At 41.6% G+C, this 18,741-nt stretch overlaps 1 protein-coding gene across 1 annotated transcript in view; it reads right to left on the reverse strand.

Annotated features, from left to right (window-relative positions):
• The window catches only part of yju2b (YJU2 splicing factor homolog B), a 43,816-nt gene extending 25,075 nt beyond the window's left edge, over positions 1-18,741 (reverse strand). The window contains exons 1-7 of the mRNA XM_084317999.1: positions 18,640-18,741; positions 11,399-11,436; positions 11,207-11,260; positions 11,032-11,114; positions 9,165-9,220; positions 3,340-3,400; positions 1,782-1,924 (exon numbers count right to left, since the gene is read on the reverse strand). Of these exons, the coding sequence (XP_084174125.1) occupies positions 1,782-1,924; positions 3,340-3,400; positions 9,165-9,220; positions 11,032-11,114; positions 11,207-11,260; positions 11,399-11,401 (400 nt within the window). The 5' untranslated portion in view covers positions 11,402-11,436; positions 18,640-18,741. The remainder of the gene's footprint in view (positions 1-1,781; positions 1,925-3,339; positions 3,401-9,164; positions 9,221-11,031; positions 11,115-11,206; positions 11,261-11,398; positions 11,437-18,639) is intronic.

The following is an 18,741-nucleotide window of genomic DNA, read 5'->3' on the forward strand; positions in this document are numbered from 1 at the left end:
ATGATTAATCCACTAATCGATAAAATAATAAACTGATTAATCGATAACAAAAATAGTCGTTAGTGACAGCCCTAATGCTAATTATATGCCTGTTCATGTTCATTTTATGCTGTGGGGCACTTTGGGCTGCGGTCCATGTGTGAAAGGTGTATAGATAGTTATTATTATTATATTGTAAACAAATTAAATGTATGCATTGAAATGTCTAAGTCTCAACGACATTGGAAATGAGGGTGACCTCACTTGTCCTTTTCGAGAATAAATAAAGGTTTGAATTGACTGTAGGCCCTATAACTTCTATTGACTAGAATAGATGAATGACTAGAAACGGCAGACAAAATGATTCTGGTCAAGCGTGACGCTGCGTTGTCATCAGCAGCTGTTTAGACTGGATCCCCAACGTGAGTGGAAGTGAATGAGGAGCCTGAGAGGAGCCTGAGAGAAGCCTGAGAGGAGCCTGAGAGGAGCCTGAGAGGAACCTGAGAGGAGCCTGAGAGGAACCTGAGAGGAGCCTGAGAGGAGCCTGAGGCCTGGGAGGAGCCTGAGAGGAGCCTGAGAGGAGCCTGAGAGGAGCCTGAGAGAAGCCTGAGAGGAGCCTGAGAGGAACCTGAGAGGAGCCTGAGAGGAGCCTGAGAGGAACCTGAGAGGAGCCTGAGAGGAGCCTGAGAGGAGCCTGACGCCTGAGAGGAGCCTGAGAGGAGCCTGACGCCTGAGAGGAGCCTGAGAGGAACCTGAGAGGAACCTGAGAGGAGCCTGAGAGGAGCCTGACGCCTGAGAGGAGCCTGAGAGGAGCCTGAGAGGAGCCTGACGCCTGAGAGGAGCCTGAGAGGAACCTGAGAGAAGCCTGAGAGGACCCTGACGCCTGAGAGGAGCCTGAGGCCTGAGAGGAGCCTGAGAGGAGCCTGACGCCTGAGAGGAGCCTGAGAGGAGCCTGAGAGGAGCCTGACGCCTGAGAGGAGCCTGACGCCTTCCGACCACTACCACCAAGCCTCTTCAACTAATTCAGAACGCAGCGGCCCGCCTGATCTCAAACCGACCGATGTCAGCCGATGTCACCCCACTTCTCAGGGACCTGCACTGGCTCCCCATGGCCGTATGAATCCGCTTCAAGGCCCTCAACCTGGCATATCGTGCAGCGAAGGGAACAGCTCCCGCCTACCTCCAGTCAATGGTCTCTAACTACACACCCTACGCTCTGCCTCTTCTGGCCACCTCAGACCTTCTCCTATCCAAGCTCCGGGAGGGTCATCAAAGAGAAGTTGCCTATTCTCAGTCCTTGCCCCACAATGGTGGAACGAACTTCCCACCACAGTTAGGACAGCCGAACCCCATCCAATCTTTCACCGTCGACTAAAGACGCACTTCTTCAATCATTATCTGAAAATAAATAAAAAATACTCTAATCCTAACTAACCTTACTGTCATGAACTTGTCCTAATATACTAACCTACACTATAGCACTCAACACTTTGATGAACATTGTTACTCAGCTGATAGAGTTGGACCCTTCCTGCTGTCTTGTTGTACAAAACTTGTAAGTCGCTTTGGATAAAAGCGTCAGCTAAATGACAAAATTACGCCTGAGAGGAGCCTGAGAGGAATGGTGGCGTTGGCGGCAGGTACAGCAGTGGTCACTAGCAACTCAATGTATGACTGTCCCTTTATGTATGGCGTAAACCAAAGGGGGGGGGGGGGGGAAGAGAGAGAGAGAGAGAGAGAGAGAGAGAGAGAGAGAGAGAGAGAGAGAGAGAGAGAGAGAGAGAGAGAGAGAGAGAAGGTACCTGTGGTGAGGATCTGTTCATTGTCGGCCATGTCCCAGCGCTCCTCCTTCCGCTGAGCTCCGATCACGATCACATAGTCACAGGTGGCAGGATCGGTCTGCATCTCTATGTAGTTCACACACAGGTGGCACTTCATACGGAACCTGGGAGAGAGAGAGACAGAGTGAGAGAGACACAGGGTGCGAGAGAGAAAGAGAGAGAGACACAGGGTGTGAGAGAGAGAGAGACACAGGGTGTGAGAGAGACGAAGAGTGCGAGAGAGAGACAAAGAGTGTGAGAGACAGGGTGTGAGAGAGAGAGTGAGAGAGACACATGGTGTGAGAGACAAAGAGTGTGAGAGAGAGACAGAGTGAGAGAGAGTGTGAGAGAGAGACAGATTGAGAGTGAGAAATAGACAGAGTGAGAGACGGAGTGTGTGTGTGTGAGAGAGAGAGAGAGAGAGAGAGAGAGAGAGAGAGAGAGAGACACACACACAGGGTGTGAGAGATAGAGTGTGTGACTAAGTCCCGTCATGCAGTAGTATAGATCTACTGCCACCCCAGTGTGAGAGAGACACAGAGTAAGAGACAGAGACAGAGTACAACTGTCCGACAAGTACAACACGCGCTGCTTCAGCACCAAGTAATTCTGTGTGTTTACCTGTAGATCAGTGTGGTGTAGTAGTTCTGTGTTACCTGTAGATCAGTGTGGTGTAGTAGTTCTATGTTTACCTGTAGATCAGTGTGGTGTAGTAGTTCTGTGTTACCTGTAGATCAGTGTGGTGTAGTAGTTCTGTGTTACCTGTAGATCAGTGTGGTGTAGTAGTTCTATGTTTACCTGTAGATCAGTGTGGTGTAGTAGTTCTGTGTTACCTGTAGATCAGTGTGGTGTAGTAGTTCTGTGTTACCTGTAGATCAGTGTGGTGTAGTAGTTCTATGTTTACCTGTAGATCAGTGTGGTGTAGTAGTTCTGTGTTTACCTGTAGATCAGTGTGGTGTAGTAGTTCTATGTTTACCTGTAGATCAGTGTGGTGTAGTAGTTCTATGTTTACCTGTAGATCAGTGTGGTGTAGTAGTTCTGTGTTTACCTGTAGATCAGTGTGGTGTAGTAGTTCTGTGTTACCTGTAGATCAGTGTGGTGTAGTAGTTCTGTGTTTACCTGTAGATCAGTGTGGTGTAGTAGTTCAGTGTTACCTGTAGATCAGTGTGGTGTAGTAGTTCTATGTTTACCTGTAGATCAGTGTGGTGTAGTAGTTCTGTGTTACCTGTAGATCAGTGTGGTGTAGTAGTACTATGTTTACCTGTAGATCAGTGTGGTGTAGTAGTTCTGTGTTTACCTGTAGATCAGTGTGGTGTAGTAGTTCTGTGTTACCTGTAGATCTGTGTGGTGTAGTAGTTCTGTGTTACCTGTAGATCAGTGTGGTGTAGTAGTTCCGTTTACCTGTAGATCTGTGTGGTGTAGTAGTTCTGTGTTACCTGTAGATCTGTGTGGTGTAGTAGTTCTGCGTTACGTGTAGATCTGTGTGGTGTAGTAGTTCCGTTTACCTGTAGATCGGTGTGGTGTAGTAGTTCTGTGTTACCTGTAGATCGGTGTGGTGTAGTAGTTCCCCACTTTCTTCTTCTCTGCATTGTAACGTACCCCTGAACAGACACAAAAGGTTAGGAAAAACCAGGGAAACTCAGAACACCTCATTCAGAAAGATGCTACACACACCACTACAGCACAACTACATGAACAGAGACGAGGTGACTCATTATAATATAATAATGTGTAAACCCAAGTAGATCCAGCTCACCTCAAAATCTGTGATTCTAAAGTAGTGATCAATGACATCCCCATAGCTAGGGTGTGTTCTACACGATTCCTTGGTGTTCTGCTTGATGAATCCCTATAATGGAAACCTCATATCACAGCCATAACTACAAAAATGGCCAAGAGTATTGGTATTCTTGCTGAGCACTGAGGTTGCCACAATGTTATATTACTCTATGGTTTACTCATATCAATTACTGCAATTTAGTTTGGGGTAGTACTCATCAGACCAAACTTGAGCCCATATACCGTCTGCAGAAACTAGCTCTAAAAATAATCAGCTGTGTACAACAAAGTCATTCTTCTCAGCCTCTATTCCATAAGTTAGGTATACTCGGTGTTTATCAAGTGAATCATCTTCAGACAGGTTTATTTGTCCATAGTTCTTTAAACAGAGCCCTTCCCCCTTTTTTTCATGACATGTTTGCCCACAATCACCAAATTCATAATTACCCCACACGTAGTTCCTGTTTGCTTAGACCATCCATTTCCCGCACTTCCCAATCTCAGTTTTATTTACTCTACCGAGGGTCAAAGTTGTGGAACTCTTTGCCTACACATATTTTGGAAATTTCTTTTCTGAGGTTCAAAAGAGCACTGAAATCTCATCTCCTAGATCAGTGGTTCCCAAAGTCGGGGTCGCGACCCAAAGGTGGGCCGCGAGCAGCCACGGATGGGCCGCGAGATGATAAAAAAAAAAAAAAAAAAAAAAAAAAACATTTTTTTTATTTTTTATTTTTTTTATTTTTTTATTTAATTTTTTTTGTCAGGCCACTGAACTTAGAAGCAGGCCAGGACAGTGTTTCTAGTTGTATTCTAAAATTCTATTCTATTGTATTGCAAGCTATAACACTGAAGAAGGAATACATATTTCCGAAACATTTCAGGCTGCCATTAAATTTTGAACCTGAGAGTGCTGGTCTGGCTTCACTGCTTCTTTTATATTGTATTCTAAAATGTGACTATATGGTTTTATATTAACTTAATAAATAAACAAAAACGAAAAATCTACTTATTTCAACGAACATTTCAAACTAAATAACAGATTATGCACATAAAATGCTGAAAACAACCGAAGCAACAATAGTATTTTAATGAGGCTATTATTATTATCATTATTATTTTGCAACAAGTTAGCCCTCTCATAAATAGCACATATAAATGAATAACTAACTTGAACTAACTTAATAGGATTGAAGTGATATTTGGCTTAAAAAATCGGTCACCTGGCAAAAAAAAAAAAAAAAAAAGCCAGACGATGTGCATTGGGCCGCGGCTCTCTGACGCCTTATTTTCTGGGCCCCGGCCTGAAAAGTTTGGGAACCCCTGTCCTAGATCACCAATATTTCCCATATGGGCTCCATTAACAAACTGTGGTCTGATGGCTTGTTGTATTTTGGTTTTATTATATATTCTTCCTGTCATTAGTTTTTTTCTCTATACCCGAAATCGTATGGCTGCTCCGGTGTCTATGTAGACCTGCTTGTGTGTGTGTTTGTTTGTGGGGAGGAAGGGGGGGGGATATTTTATCTTGCTTCCTGGTGAATGCCACATGCAAGCCACTAGAGGGTTTTTAGGCAATTCTCCTACACATCCCTTGTGGATTGTATTGTATTATATATGTAATTGTTTTTATATGTGTAAATAAACAAACAAAAAAACTACATGAACAGAGACGAGGTGACTCATTATAATATAATAATGTGTAAACCCAAGTAGAACAAGCTCACTTCCAGATCCTCAGCTCTCCTCCAAACTGGCTCCCCAATGCCGCACAAATCCGCTTCAAGGCCCTTGACCTGGCATATTGTGCGGATGGGAACGCCTACCTCCGGTCAATGGTCTCTAACTACACACCCTCAAGACCCCTACGCTCTGCATCTTCTGGCCGTCTCAGACCTACTCCTATCCGAGCTACGGGAGGGTCATCAAAGAGAAGTCGCCTATTCCCGGTCCTTGCCCCACAATGGTGGAACGAACTTCCCACCAGTTAGGACAGCCGAAACCCGTCCAATCTTTCGCCTTCAACTAAAGACACACTTCTTCAATCATTATCGGATTTTTTTCTTTTTTTTTCTAACCCTAACTAACCTTACTGTCATGCACTTGTCCTAATATACTAACCTACACTGTAGCACTCAACACTTTGATGAACATCGTTACTCAGCTGATAAGAGTTGTACCCTTCCTGCTGTCTTGTTGTACAAAACTTGTAAGTCGCTTTGGATAAAAGAGTCAGCTAAATGACAAAATGTAAATGTAGTACAAAACGCTGCTTACCAACAAAAGTTAATCCTTCACTGAGGAAAACACAAAGCGCCTAACCATCATGTATCACAATGGTGATGTCAGCCAGAGATGGGGAGAAGCATGAACCTTTAACCATTTCTGCGCCAATAACCGCCAATCTAATAACACCAATAACGAGTTTACTCGTTTTTATGATCGTTATTTCGTTTATTTGCTATACTATTCATAATTCATAGCTGCAGCCTCTGGTATAGTCTTCAGACCCTGTCTGAGCTGGCAGACGGTCAACACAGCACTCTACTGCCAGGCAGAGCTATTGCATCTCATTGAAAATGGGCTTGTGTCTTTTAGGAGGCGATCTGAGCCGGGCGGGAAGGGTTTAAATTAGAGGTGGGCATAGATTATTTTTTTTAATCTAGATTAATCTATCTGCAATCCTGGATTTAATCTAGATTAATCTAGATTAAAATGGCTAAAAAAATAAAATAAAAATCTGCCGAAGGCATTCAAAATATGTGTGTTCTACCCAAATAATGACCAAAAGTAAGTCCTTACTTTTTCTTTCCTCCTTATGTTTCTCAGGCCAGGTGGCCCATTACACCATCTCCCGTTTCCAAAATGCATTACAGACTGTTAGAAAAAGCTGTTTTGCTATGATAATTGGTAATGAAATATCGAAATAATGTTCAATAAGATGTACTTGTGTTTAATAAGTTGTTTTATTCAGAAGTTAACACAAATAAATAATATTACCAGTACAGTACAGTATCTAGCACACTCTCAGGAGCAAAACAGAAAGAAGCATTTCAAACTTGAACTATGTGACATGGCTTGACTCAATCAGTTGTCAAGTTAGACCGCGCTCTCTACTAACACTGAAGAAGGAATATGTAATTCCGAAACATGTTTGTTTCAGGCTGCCATTAAATTCTTGAACCTGAGAGTGCTGGTCTAGCTTCACTGCTTCTTTTTTATATTGACTATTGACTATATCAGTCCAATCTCTATTTCTCCTTCTTCCACCAGTCACTCAGGCAGACCAGCTTGTTTTATGTAGCGATGTCTACTTATAGTGCCTATAATATTTTTCCCGTTGGGTGCCAGACAGGGCCAAACCCTGCCAATGCAAATCAACTGCTCCAGTGGAGTTGCTCAGTGGCCAATGGTGTCAACTGTGGTTGTACTGGGCAGCTCCCAGGTGTGAATGGAACTGTGTGAATGTGAAGCAGGGCGTTCCTGAAAAAGAGCATCTGTGCTCAGCGAACCTACCCTGCGTAAATAAAGGTAAAAAAATAATAATAATAATAATCTCTTTTGCATTACATCAGATACAAGGTAAGAACATCATATATGAATTTGATCGTTGATCTGACATTTATTTCTACCCGATCACAGCTATCTGTGTGAACCGTGTATGGCTGTTTTACCGTTGGCTGCGGTGGGGGTGGGGGGGGAGCGCCCCGCTACAACGGTCATTTCATGTATAGACAAGTTTCAAGTTCAAGTTTCTTTAATAGTTGTCATACAGAAGTACAGAATACTTTCATACAAAATGCTTCTTACTGTTACGCTCCAGAGACTGTGCTAGACAAGATAGTATCAAATAACATAGTATAGCATGTAATTTAGAAGAAGAAAATGAGGTCACAGTGTTCGGTATAGACATATGTACAATGTTCTGAGTTACCATATAAGACGAGGAGACATAGTGATAATCTAGCGTTGATTTCAGGATGATTAGATAATGACTGGATTACAGTAAAATGCATTTTTCTCGCCTTTTCCTGGAATTACTGAAAAACACCCAAACCATACTCTATTCAAAACGGTATAAAACGGAAATGTATGAATGAAAAAACAATCTGTCTCTGTAATGTTGACTAGAAGCAGCTCACTGAGACCCGACGGCGTTATTAGACCAATAGATATAATATAAGATATATTTTAAGCACTCGCAAATGTCAGTCTAAAACTATATCCATTGAATAAAGACCTGGCAATGACGGTCCTGCTGTGGCGGTCAATGTGTTAAGAAATTACATTTGACTGTTTTCTTCTGATTTCTTTTAAACAAATTATTATTTTGTATTATTTAACTATTTAATTATTATTTATGCATTGAACTGAATTGAAGAAGAAAATAAAATCATAACTGCACTGACAGTTGCAGATGTACTGTTATTAAAGATAGTTAAAAACATCATTTTGGATAGTTTTTTTGGTTCAACTTAAATCCAAAATGAAATTTCTTTTTTTAAACGAAGAGAAAACTGAGAAATACGAAAACAGGAAAGTTTTATTCCAAAAACAGGAAAAGATAAAAAACGGATTTCATAGGGCCCTAGTTAGAGCCTAAAGGTGCTCCCATAGTCGAGCGGACCGTACACAGAGCGGACTCCGCGAAGGTCCGCGCGGACTCAAAGCATACTCAAAGCGGACTCCAAGTGCGAAGCTCCAATTTTCTAATGCGCGGACGTCCGCGCCGCTCACTTGGTGTCACATAAAAGGCTGCTCTGCGTTTTGGTTGACATCGACCTGTATTTAATGTGACGCCGATCTGCATTTTACTCTGAACACTCACTCCGTGCCAAGTGAGAGTAGGGAAGGATCATAGCCACTTATATACTATTCTGAGAAGATAATTTATCTGTATCGCAACCGAGTCACGGATTTTGTCGAGGCAGGTAGCATTATGTCGGAAAAAATGAAATGAAATAAAGAAATGTGAATTAAAGAAGTTAAAACGAAGTTTAGCCTATTAAATTGTTTTAGAAGCCTATAGCCAATGCCTGCGTGTACGTATTTTAATGCTCCTTGGACGACTGGCCAAGGACTGCGAGGAGGGGGAATTGCAACCGTGTACAAGCAAAACTTTGACTGTAAACAACGGTCATCGGTCTCATCATGATTAAATGGGTAGGATTGGTCCGGTAAAACGTTGGCAGGTAGATGACGCTAAATTTAGTTTTACTATCGCTAATCGTCACCCATTCCAATTCATATACATTTGGACCATGATGTCTTTTTTCATCATCTGAAGAAACTTGAGATGTTTGAATGGCTTTTCTAAATGAAGTGTGTAAAACTGCCAGTTTTATTTCGAAATATTGGAAACGGAGATAACAGACTCTTTATTTTGACATCGGATGACGACGACATGACAGAAGTTGAACAGCGCGGGAAAGATTGTGTAAACTGGCGCGAGACATGTAGGAAATTGGTCCGCGGAGGTACGCTCGACTATGTAAGCTCAAAGTGTCCGTGCGGACCTCGCAGAGTCCGCTCCGCGCACTTTCAGCTCGACCATGGGAGCACCTTAAGGATGGTCAGGTTGTTACTCACCCATGCCAATGTGGTTCTTGCAGCCATCACACCAGATGTTGTAGGGCATCTCAAACCTAAATAGACAGGTCATTGTTTATCAGAAGGACTGGCACACTAACATCTGTATTACTAGACTTGTGAGAATCTGTTTGATTTCTGGACATAACTAGGGATGCACCAATCCGATATTGGTATCGGCCACCGATATCAGTCAAATAGCTGGATCGGGTATCGGTACAAAAAATATATATATATCGGATTTTTATTATTATTATTTTTTAATAAGAAATAAAATAAGAAATAACCATTCAGTACATTTATATCTTTTTTTTTTTAAACTTTGGCCATTTCCCTGGCTCTTTTATACGTTTATCGCATTTATACTTGGTCAAGTTCGACCGACAGAAGCAGGCTGAAAGGGTTCAGATGGGGGGGAAGACACTCTGGGAAAGGCACGGTTGCAGTCCGGGATTCGAACTCGCTCAGCCCCAGATCCGTGACGAGCACGGTTGTCCACGGCGCTGAAATAGCACTCGCGGTACGTGGTGAGCTACTGGAGCTCCCCCAGTACATTTATATCTATGTGTTAATTTGTTACATTTAGTTTCACTAAGTTAGGAAAGTAATGTTTTAAGTCAAGCCTGATGTTGCCTTGCACAAAAGAATGATCCCAGTCTCTTCCACACAGTGAGGCATACAGTTTATTAATTGAATGAATGAAGTTTATTTTCTGTCTTTATTTACAACAAATCAAAAACACACTTGTGATCCTTTACAATTCTTAAAAACAAAATATATTTTAATATAAAAAAAAGAAACATGTATTAAATCTTAATTATTTTTACTTTTTTGTAAAAAGAAATTGGACAATGGGTATCGGATTGGTATCGGTATTGGCCAATACCCAAACCCAGGTATCGGTATCGGGACTGAAAAAGTCGGATCGGTGCATCCCTAGACAAAACAGGTCAGGACTTTCTTTGGGAAAGAGGACATTTCAGCCCGTCATCACATTGAAAGGGGGCTGTTTCATGGTCAGGTGTAGGGTTACAATTAGGATTAAGCTTGAGGTAAGGACTGAGGTTAGGCGTGTCTTGCTGAGAATTAGGGATGGGCGTGAGTAATCGATTACTTGCAGTTTCAACTGAACTCGAGTGGTTTTTGAGGGTGCTAGATTTAAAGATAATTGATTACCACCAAATACGTGCACCAAAAATGCCTGTTTGTGTCAATGAAACAGAAAACTGAAATCCGACGAAGAGTGAGTTGTTGCAGAAAGCTGGAAGCTGTGGAGCATTGATAGTACACTTAATGTTACAGCTGGAAGCTGTGGAGCATGGATAGTCACGAAATACACTCCAAAACGTTCCTGTAAACATGTTGTGACCTGTGTATTTACCATGTGGAGGGAAAAAATTGACATTTTCGTTCTCTAAGCAGATATATACTCTGAATTTTTTTTTGCCAAACCACTGCTGCCTTTTTCAAAAAGCAACAGGGCTTTTGAGGTGATGAAATCACTGCGCCCAGGCAGCAGTGGTTTGGCAAAAAAAATTCAGAGTATATATCTGCTTAGAAAACTAAAATGTCTAATTATTTTATTTCTCCATGAGGTAAATACACAGGTCACAACATGTTTACAGGAATGTTTTGGAGTTGTATTTGGTGACTGTTGGGAACTAGGCTACACTGGCACACCTACTTCCAGTGAATGAGTGAGTGAGTGAGTGAGTGAGTGAGTGAGTGAGTGAGTGAGTGAGTGAGTGAGTGAGTGAGTGAGTGAGTAAGTGAGTGAGTGAGTGAGTGAGTGAGTGAGTGAGTGAGTGAGTGAGTGAGTGAGTGAGTGAGTGAGTGAGTGAGTGAGTGAGTGAGTGAGTGAACTAACCGGATAATGAGAATTCCCTGGGATAATTTCCTGGCCCTCTCCCGCAGAGGGTGAGTGTTGTGGTATCCATTGAGAGAGCCATGCTGGAAAGACAATAATGGAGATGAAAGTTCATTATCATCCATTGAGCTGCACTGTTTAGCTTTATCATCACATGTATGTTGGTCTCGCTCACCTTGGCCGGGTCGAAATCCGGAGGGTAGTATTTATTTGTTCCTTTCCTTTCACCCTGTCAAAGAGAAAAATACCATTGCGTGTTCAATCTGGTCCAATCACATCTCGCACCGTAACGGCATGGCATGGCACACACACACGCACACACACAGTGTAACAGAGATGTTAAGATGTGTGATCAAATCTGACTCACCATGCTGACTGCTTGTTGTCCGGCCGGCTACTGGAGACCTGATTAACACAGAGCATCAAACGTGATTTTATTGTTTGTATCTATTATTGTGGGTTAACGTTTTATTTTACCTTTATTTAACCAGGCAAATCAATTAAGAACAAATTCTTATTTACAATGATGGCCTGGCAAGAGTCAACGCCTCTTGAAGGGAGGGAAGGGGGGCTGAAAAATAATTCAGGTTAAGCATTTCCGACATACTGTAGCTAAACGACAGCTGCAACGCAAACTTTTACAAACCCAACTAAAAGCACAACAATCTTAAAAAGTTAAAGGACAAAGTGACAGGTCCAAATATACCAGTCAAGCAATATACAGTTATAAAATATTTCAAAATGTTCAGTTGCTATTGTATGTAGGGCTGGGCGATAAAACGATAACGATAACTATCGCGATAAATTATTTCCTCGAAATAAACATGAAACGTGGTCGCAAAGTTTCGATACATCGATTTTCCAAGCTTGGATATGAGCACGCACTAACAACCAATCGGTGAAGGAGATGGCCGAGAGCGAAGGAGACCAGGAAGGAGACCCAGCGCTGCACCTCTGGGTAGAGAGGTAGGACTCACTCAACAACAAGGCTTGCTAGGCTAACTAGCTTGCACGGCGACGTTTTATATATTTACGTGCAGAGTATGTGTGCGCTGTGAATTCTGAGGCCACGTTCATAGTAGTGTGGGGTATACAGTGGACGTCGTTTCAATATATTGTGGCGGAAGAGAGTATTTTAGTGTCATATTTATTACATTGCCATGAGATATTCCGCTTGTCGGCTAACTTCTAACGTGCGCGGACTGATGACGACATCAACTCGACTCGAGACATTCGCAGCAGCATAATAAGACAACAGGCTGGCTAGGCTAACTAGCTTGCACGGCGACGTTTTATATATTTACGTGCAGAGTATGTGTGCGCTGTGAATTCTGAGGCCACGTTCATAGTAGTGTGGGGTATACAGTGGACGTCGTTTCAATATATTGTGGCGGAAGAGAGTATTTTAGTGTCATATTTATTACATTGCCATGAGATATTCCGCTTGTCGGCTAACTTCTAACGTGCGCGGACTGATGACGACATCAACTCGACTCGAGACATTCGCAGCAGCATAATAAGTTAATTAAACTTGACATACATTATATCGACGATAATTATCGATATAGAATTATATGAAAATAATTTTATAATTTTATCGCGATAACGTTTTTGGTCATATCGCCCAGCCCTAATTGTATGGACTTATCTGTGTTTCATTTAGAGCCATATGAAATCAGTGTTCACGGAATCGTGGACGGAATTGCGGAATTGACCAATAAAAATGGAATCAACTGCAAAACGTGGAATATTGCAGAATTTGGCCTAATCTGGACTGAAATTCCGTTTTTGGGTGGAACGTTTGGTGCAAAGCAAACATGACCGGGGACCACTGCATGTTACACACAACACAGCAGTGTCCAAGCGTCTGCCGTCTGGTAGAGCCATATGGAATCCGCGATCACGGAATCGCGGACGGAATCGCGGAATTGAGCAATAAAATGGAATCAACTATTAATTTTTTTTTTTTTTTTTTTGCTTTTTTTTTTTAATGTTGTGGGACTTGTACAGCACTTTGTTCAACTTTGTCAGTGCTGTAAAGTTTAAACCTTTTTAAATCTTAGACAAACAAAACACTTTGCTTTCATGAAATATTGTAAGCCGTCATTTGAGGCTTTATAAAAGCAGCACAATGAACACAAATCTGTCAGTGCCGAGTCCGACCTCATCTTAAATAACAAACAGCATTGCTTGTTGTAGTTAACAAAGAGAGGCAGGGTTGATTTTGCAAATATATATATATATATATATATATATATATATATATATATATATTTTTTTTTTTTTTTTTTTTTTTTTTTTTTTTTAATAATCGAATTTTATTTTCATATTTGAATCCCATGCCCATCGAACGAAGCTTCGAAGCTTCAAAGTATTTAAGACAGCCCTATTAAATGGACTGTTATATCTTATTAAATTGTGGACATTTATTCATTCCCACTTATCAGACACTATTTCTGATGGTAAAATGAGCGTACAAAGCAAAATACAGAATTCTGAAATATTAAAACGGAAAAAACTGAATTTGGAAAAAAATTAAATGGAATTTGGAAAAAAATAAAACGGATTTCATATGGCTCTACCGTCTGGCTGCTTTGATGTTAACATCGTCAAGAAGCTAAGAAATTCCGCAATAAGCCCTAAATTCAGAGCAGAGCAGTATCCTAATGACTTTTTATGCCTCCGGCGATAAGGTGTTTTTCAAATTCTGTCAACGTTCCGTGGACTGGACCCGCAAAAACACGACACTATTGTGATTAAATAGCTAACGTTACAGTACATAGGACTATAGATGGAAATGATAGCTTCTAGCTAAATCTAGTGCACCCATCCATTTGTTTAATTTATTAAATTATTATTTATTTTTTTATGATTTATTTATTTACCCAGGCAAGCAATTATGAACAAATTCTTAACATTTATTTGAACATAATTGGACAATGCCATGGATTGTTGCACTCTCAAACTTAAACTGGTGACTGAACCACGATTTGTTTAAACAGAACAGACTACATAACATATCTGTCTCGGAGCGATGGCCGGAGTGTTGAACGTCCCGTGATTAAGACGGGGAGGACGCAACCCTCTTTGCGCCGCTCCTGTGCCTCAAATAGATCCGCTATCAGCTCTATCTTTAATCTTTCAAAATGTTCAGTTGCTATCGCTATCAGCTCCATCTTAACTTTTTCAAAATGTTCAGTTGCTATTGCATGCACTCATCTGTGTTTCACTACACACATGAGTGCATTGATTGATTGAAAACTTTATTAACAGATTGCAGAATGGGTACAGTAGTACAGTACAGCTCAATACATACAATTGTTAAGGGGATGCAGACCAGAGAAAGACTTTCGTCTTGTTTACATCAGGGTCCCCCATTTTCAATTCATCATATATGACACACACAACATACAGATAGACAGTACTGCTACATCTAGGGCTGTCTTAAATACTTCGAAGCTTCGTTCGATGGCACAACCTTCGAAAAAAAAAATCGAAGTAAAAAAAAAAAATATGTATATATATATATATATATATATAAAAATATTATTATTTTTATTTTTTTTGCCTCCAAAATCTTGCGCCTCCATTCCAATGAAACGAAAGTAAGCGGCGCCTTCCCGCCTCCATTCCAATGAAACGAAAGTAAGCGGCGCCTCGACTCCACCTCTCTACAACAAGCACGTGGAGATTATCTGTGTTGAAAACAACAAGGACATGTGCAGCAGACATGTCGACGAAGAAGCGAAGCAATGCCGTTTGTTATTTAAGACTATGTCGGACAGATTTGTGTTCATTGTGCTGCTTTTTTAAAGTGTCCCGACCCATATAAAAATATATCTTAATAAAACGTGCTTAATTAAGTCGAATTCTGCCTTTGTCTCTATCAACTACATATAAATATTTATATAATTGTTTGCTTGATAGACGAAGGTTGCAACATAATTATGTAATGTCATGTCGTTGGCTGTGAGAGCAGCCCCACTGCACCCAGGCAGCGCAGCCGAGTGAAACCTTGTTGGCTGCGTCACAGTCACGAAAGGGGCTACTTAATTAATTAATCCAATCCACTTTATTTATAGAGCACATTTAAAAACAACAACGTTTACCAAAGTGCTGTACAAGTCCCACAACATAAGATTAAAAAAAAAAGAAAAAAGAAAAAAAGAAAATAAAAGAAATCGAAGCTCGGCCCCGAAGCTTCATTTGCCAAAAAAGCTTAAGGTCAGCCCTAGCTACATCTATACATTTATGACATACCAGATTTGCAAATACAGTACTGTTTGTGATACAAAAATAGTCCAGAAAAGAGAGTATATTTGACGTAGAAACTGTACATTGGAGGAGGTTGGGTAGGTGGGTGGGGTTGGGTGGGGAACTGTACATTGGAGGTGGTTGGGTGGGTGGGTTGGGTATAGTGGTCTGCAAGGGCCTTGAAATAAAGCCCGAGCCCTGCCCGAACCCGTGAACTTCAGGCCCTGCCCGAAAATAAGCCTGACTGTAAATAATATTTTAAGCCCTAGCCCGCTGAAAACCCGAAAAAAATTATTATTATTATTATTATTAAAATATATATTTTTTTGTATTTGTTTTAAATATTCGAAACACTTTTATATGAACGTAATAAATAAACAAAACTAAGAAGCATTTACATAGCCTGTTTCGCTCTTATTAGAATGCGTCTCTCCCAGTGCTGCTTATAGACTGACTCACACATCAGCCTCGTAAAACGTATTGAAGGCTATAGAATCTTCTTTGACACACACACACACACACACACACACGACACACAATAGCCTACTCAGTCAAACAAACAAACAGAAAACAGAAATCAGATTTCGAGCAGAGCAACGTAATGAAAAGCACAACAAAACAGGTAGCGAGGCGACCCAGCAAATAAACATCACTCACCACGACTTCAGCAACGCGTTGAACACCGTTAACAAAACTTCGCCAACCGGGTATACATCCCAAGAACAAATTAAAAACGTTCGCCAACTGGCTATATTCCAACACAACCAATCGAGTTGAACTTGTCCCCCGAGTTCTCCCTGCGCGCTGCGGTAATTACATCCAAATGTTTCTCTGGCGCGAAAGAGAAAACGAATCTTAAAACAAAGGTTATCATATAACCCTAGTTATATGAAAAAAATAAAAGAAATAAAAAAACGGCGGTGCCTGGGCCCGGCCGAGCCCGAATTATTTATTAAAAAAAAAAGCCCTACCCAGCCCGAACCCGCCGGGCCGGGCAAGGTTGCAGTGCACTAGTTGGGTAGGGGGTAGGTGGGGGACACTGTACAAGCAAAACTGTACATTGGAATATTGACAAAGCTATACTTGGTAATTTACTGTACATTGGAGGGGGTTGGGTTAGGACATTTTCAGGGGCCAGTTTCGAATTGCAGTCTCCCGTAGGTGTTCTTTGAGAGTTTTTTTTAAAAGTGGGTAGTGATTCACATTCCTTTACAGCTTTGGGTAGGGCTTTCCACATTGATGTGGCATAATTGCGAAACGTGTTTAGTCCCTTGTTTGAGCCGAATCTGGGTTTAACATGATTTGTGGAGCTCCCTCTGGTGTTGTGATCGTGGTATTCACTGACCTTTGGGAAGTATTTTGACATGTACATGGGTACCTTGGTCGTGTAGTGCATCTTGTAGACCAGGCCCATTGCAAGTTGCTGTACTCTGTCGTCTACTCTAAGCCATCCTAGGTTGTCAAAGTGGGCAGGGGTGAGGTGGGTTCTAGGAGTAAGGTCAAGCAGTAGTCTGACCAGTTTGTTTTGAGATGTTTGTAATTTGGTTTTTAGCGCCTAGGTGCTTTGGTACCATGAGGTGCAAGCATAGTCGTAGTACCCTTGAATGAGTGCTCCTGCCAGAGTCTTCAGGGTATTCTTGTTTACCAGAGAGGAGATCCGGTACAAGAATCGAGTTCGTTGGTTGACTTTTTTTATTACATTGGATGCCATTTTGTCACAGGAAAGCATGCTTACCAACTGTCCGTCTGCAACACTACTATCACCGACATCAAAGAAGGAAGATCCCCCCTTGAATGGCCACTTTTTTTTTTATCTACTTTTTTCTCCCATTTTCTATTTTTCTCCCATCCCAATTTCGTATCATCCAATTCTACCCTCCCCTGTCTCGAACGCTGTTAGGCCATGCCTCCCACAAGCCGGCTGCAATGTGGACGGAGCCTTACATCACGTGTACCCTCCGGTACTCGAGGAAGCAGCCGTCGCATCTTTTCACCTGCACAGCGTGATCTCTCAGCGGCGGGGGTCTGCGTGGGAGGGACACGCCGCCCCCGTCGCTTCCTGATTCTGCTGCGCAGGCGCACCAACCGACCTGTAGGAGTCGCTGTCCACAACGTCCGATCCCCACCCATCAGCTTTCCCACCCCTAACACTGCCAATTGTGTTAGTATGAACGACCAGCCAAGCTGATAGCAATGCGGAGAGCTGGGCTCGAACCCAGCGTCTCCTGCATTGGTGGCGAGTGCCTTGCCCACTACACCACCTAGCCACCCCTTGAATGGCCCTTCTAAGGTTTCTCTCCTCCACACTGCTGTGGTGCATTTTTTCCTATTGCTAGGTTTTAGTGAGTTTTTCCTTACCTTCGCGTGGGGTATGTCTGGGAGTGTTTGCATTCATTCATTTAGCATTTATTTTAAATGTGTTGGACCTTATGGTGTTCTTGTTTTGTTCTTGACCTATTGTTATGTTTCTTCTTGACTTGTTTAAAGAAGACGTGTCCGGCCCATGGGGACATTAACGTGTGTTGTCGGGCCTTACAAATAAATTGTATTTGACAAAAGTGCTTGACTTAAACTTAAAAGTCTCTTCTAACATACAAAATAACTCTGTTCCTCAATATACATTTAACATATTACAACGTAGGCTATGTGTTACAGCAATACTTTTGGTGTGTCCCCCAGGAATGTCTTAACCCAGTTGTACAGTAAATTACCAAGTATGGCTTTGTCAGTATTCCAATGTACAGAGTAGTGTGTGTGTGTCCCCTCCAATGTACAGCCCCCACCCACCAACCCCACCCCACCCATCTCCTCCAATGTACAGTTTCTACATCAAATGTATATACACTCTTTTTCTGGACACTTTTTGTATCACAAACAGTACTGTATTTGCAAATCTGATATGTCATAAATGTATAGATGTAGCAGTACTGTCTATCTGTATGTAATGTATGTTATGATGAATTGAAAATGGGGGACCCTGATGTAAACAAGACGAAAGTCTTTCTCTGGTCTGCATCCCCTTAACAATTGTATATATTGAGCTGTACTGTACCCATTCTGCAATGTGTTAATAAAATGTTCAATCAATCAATCAATCAATTGCTCTTGAGAAAATGTAATGTAACTGTCCCCCCCAAAGTTGATATCAGATTTTCGCCCCTTGAATGCGTTCCGTTCTGTTACGTTACTGTGCTAGCTAGTGCTAGATAATAGCTAAAACGTTAACGTTAGCTGGTTGCGTCTTCGACGTGTCTTCAACTATAAAACATAACTGGCAAACACTTTTCAATTTGACAGCAGACAAACGAGAGACAAAGAGACAAACATGAACGTATGCATAGTCATGAAACATACTTAGCTAGTTAACGTTGTTGGTTGATTAGTTGGTTAACTGTTTGTTTGTGTTTGTGTTTGTGAGTCGAATGATAGATGGGGGATGATGACGTCACTTCCAGG

This window comes from Notolepis coatsorum (genome assembly GCF_963971535.1).
Source record: "Notolepis coatsorum genome assembly, chromosome: 7".
NCBI classification, from domain to species: domain Eukaryota; kingdom Metazoa; phylum Chordata; class Actinopteri; order Aulopiformes; family Paralepididae; genus Notolepis; species Notolepis coatsorum.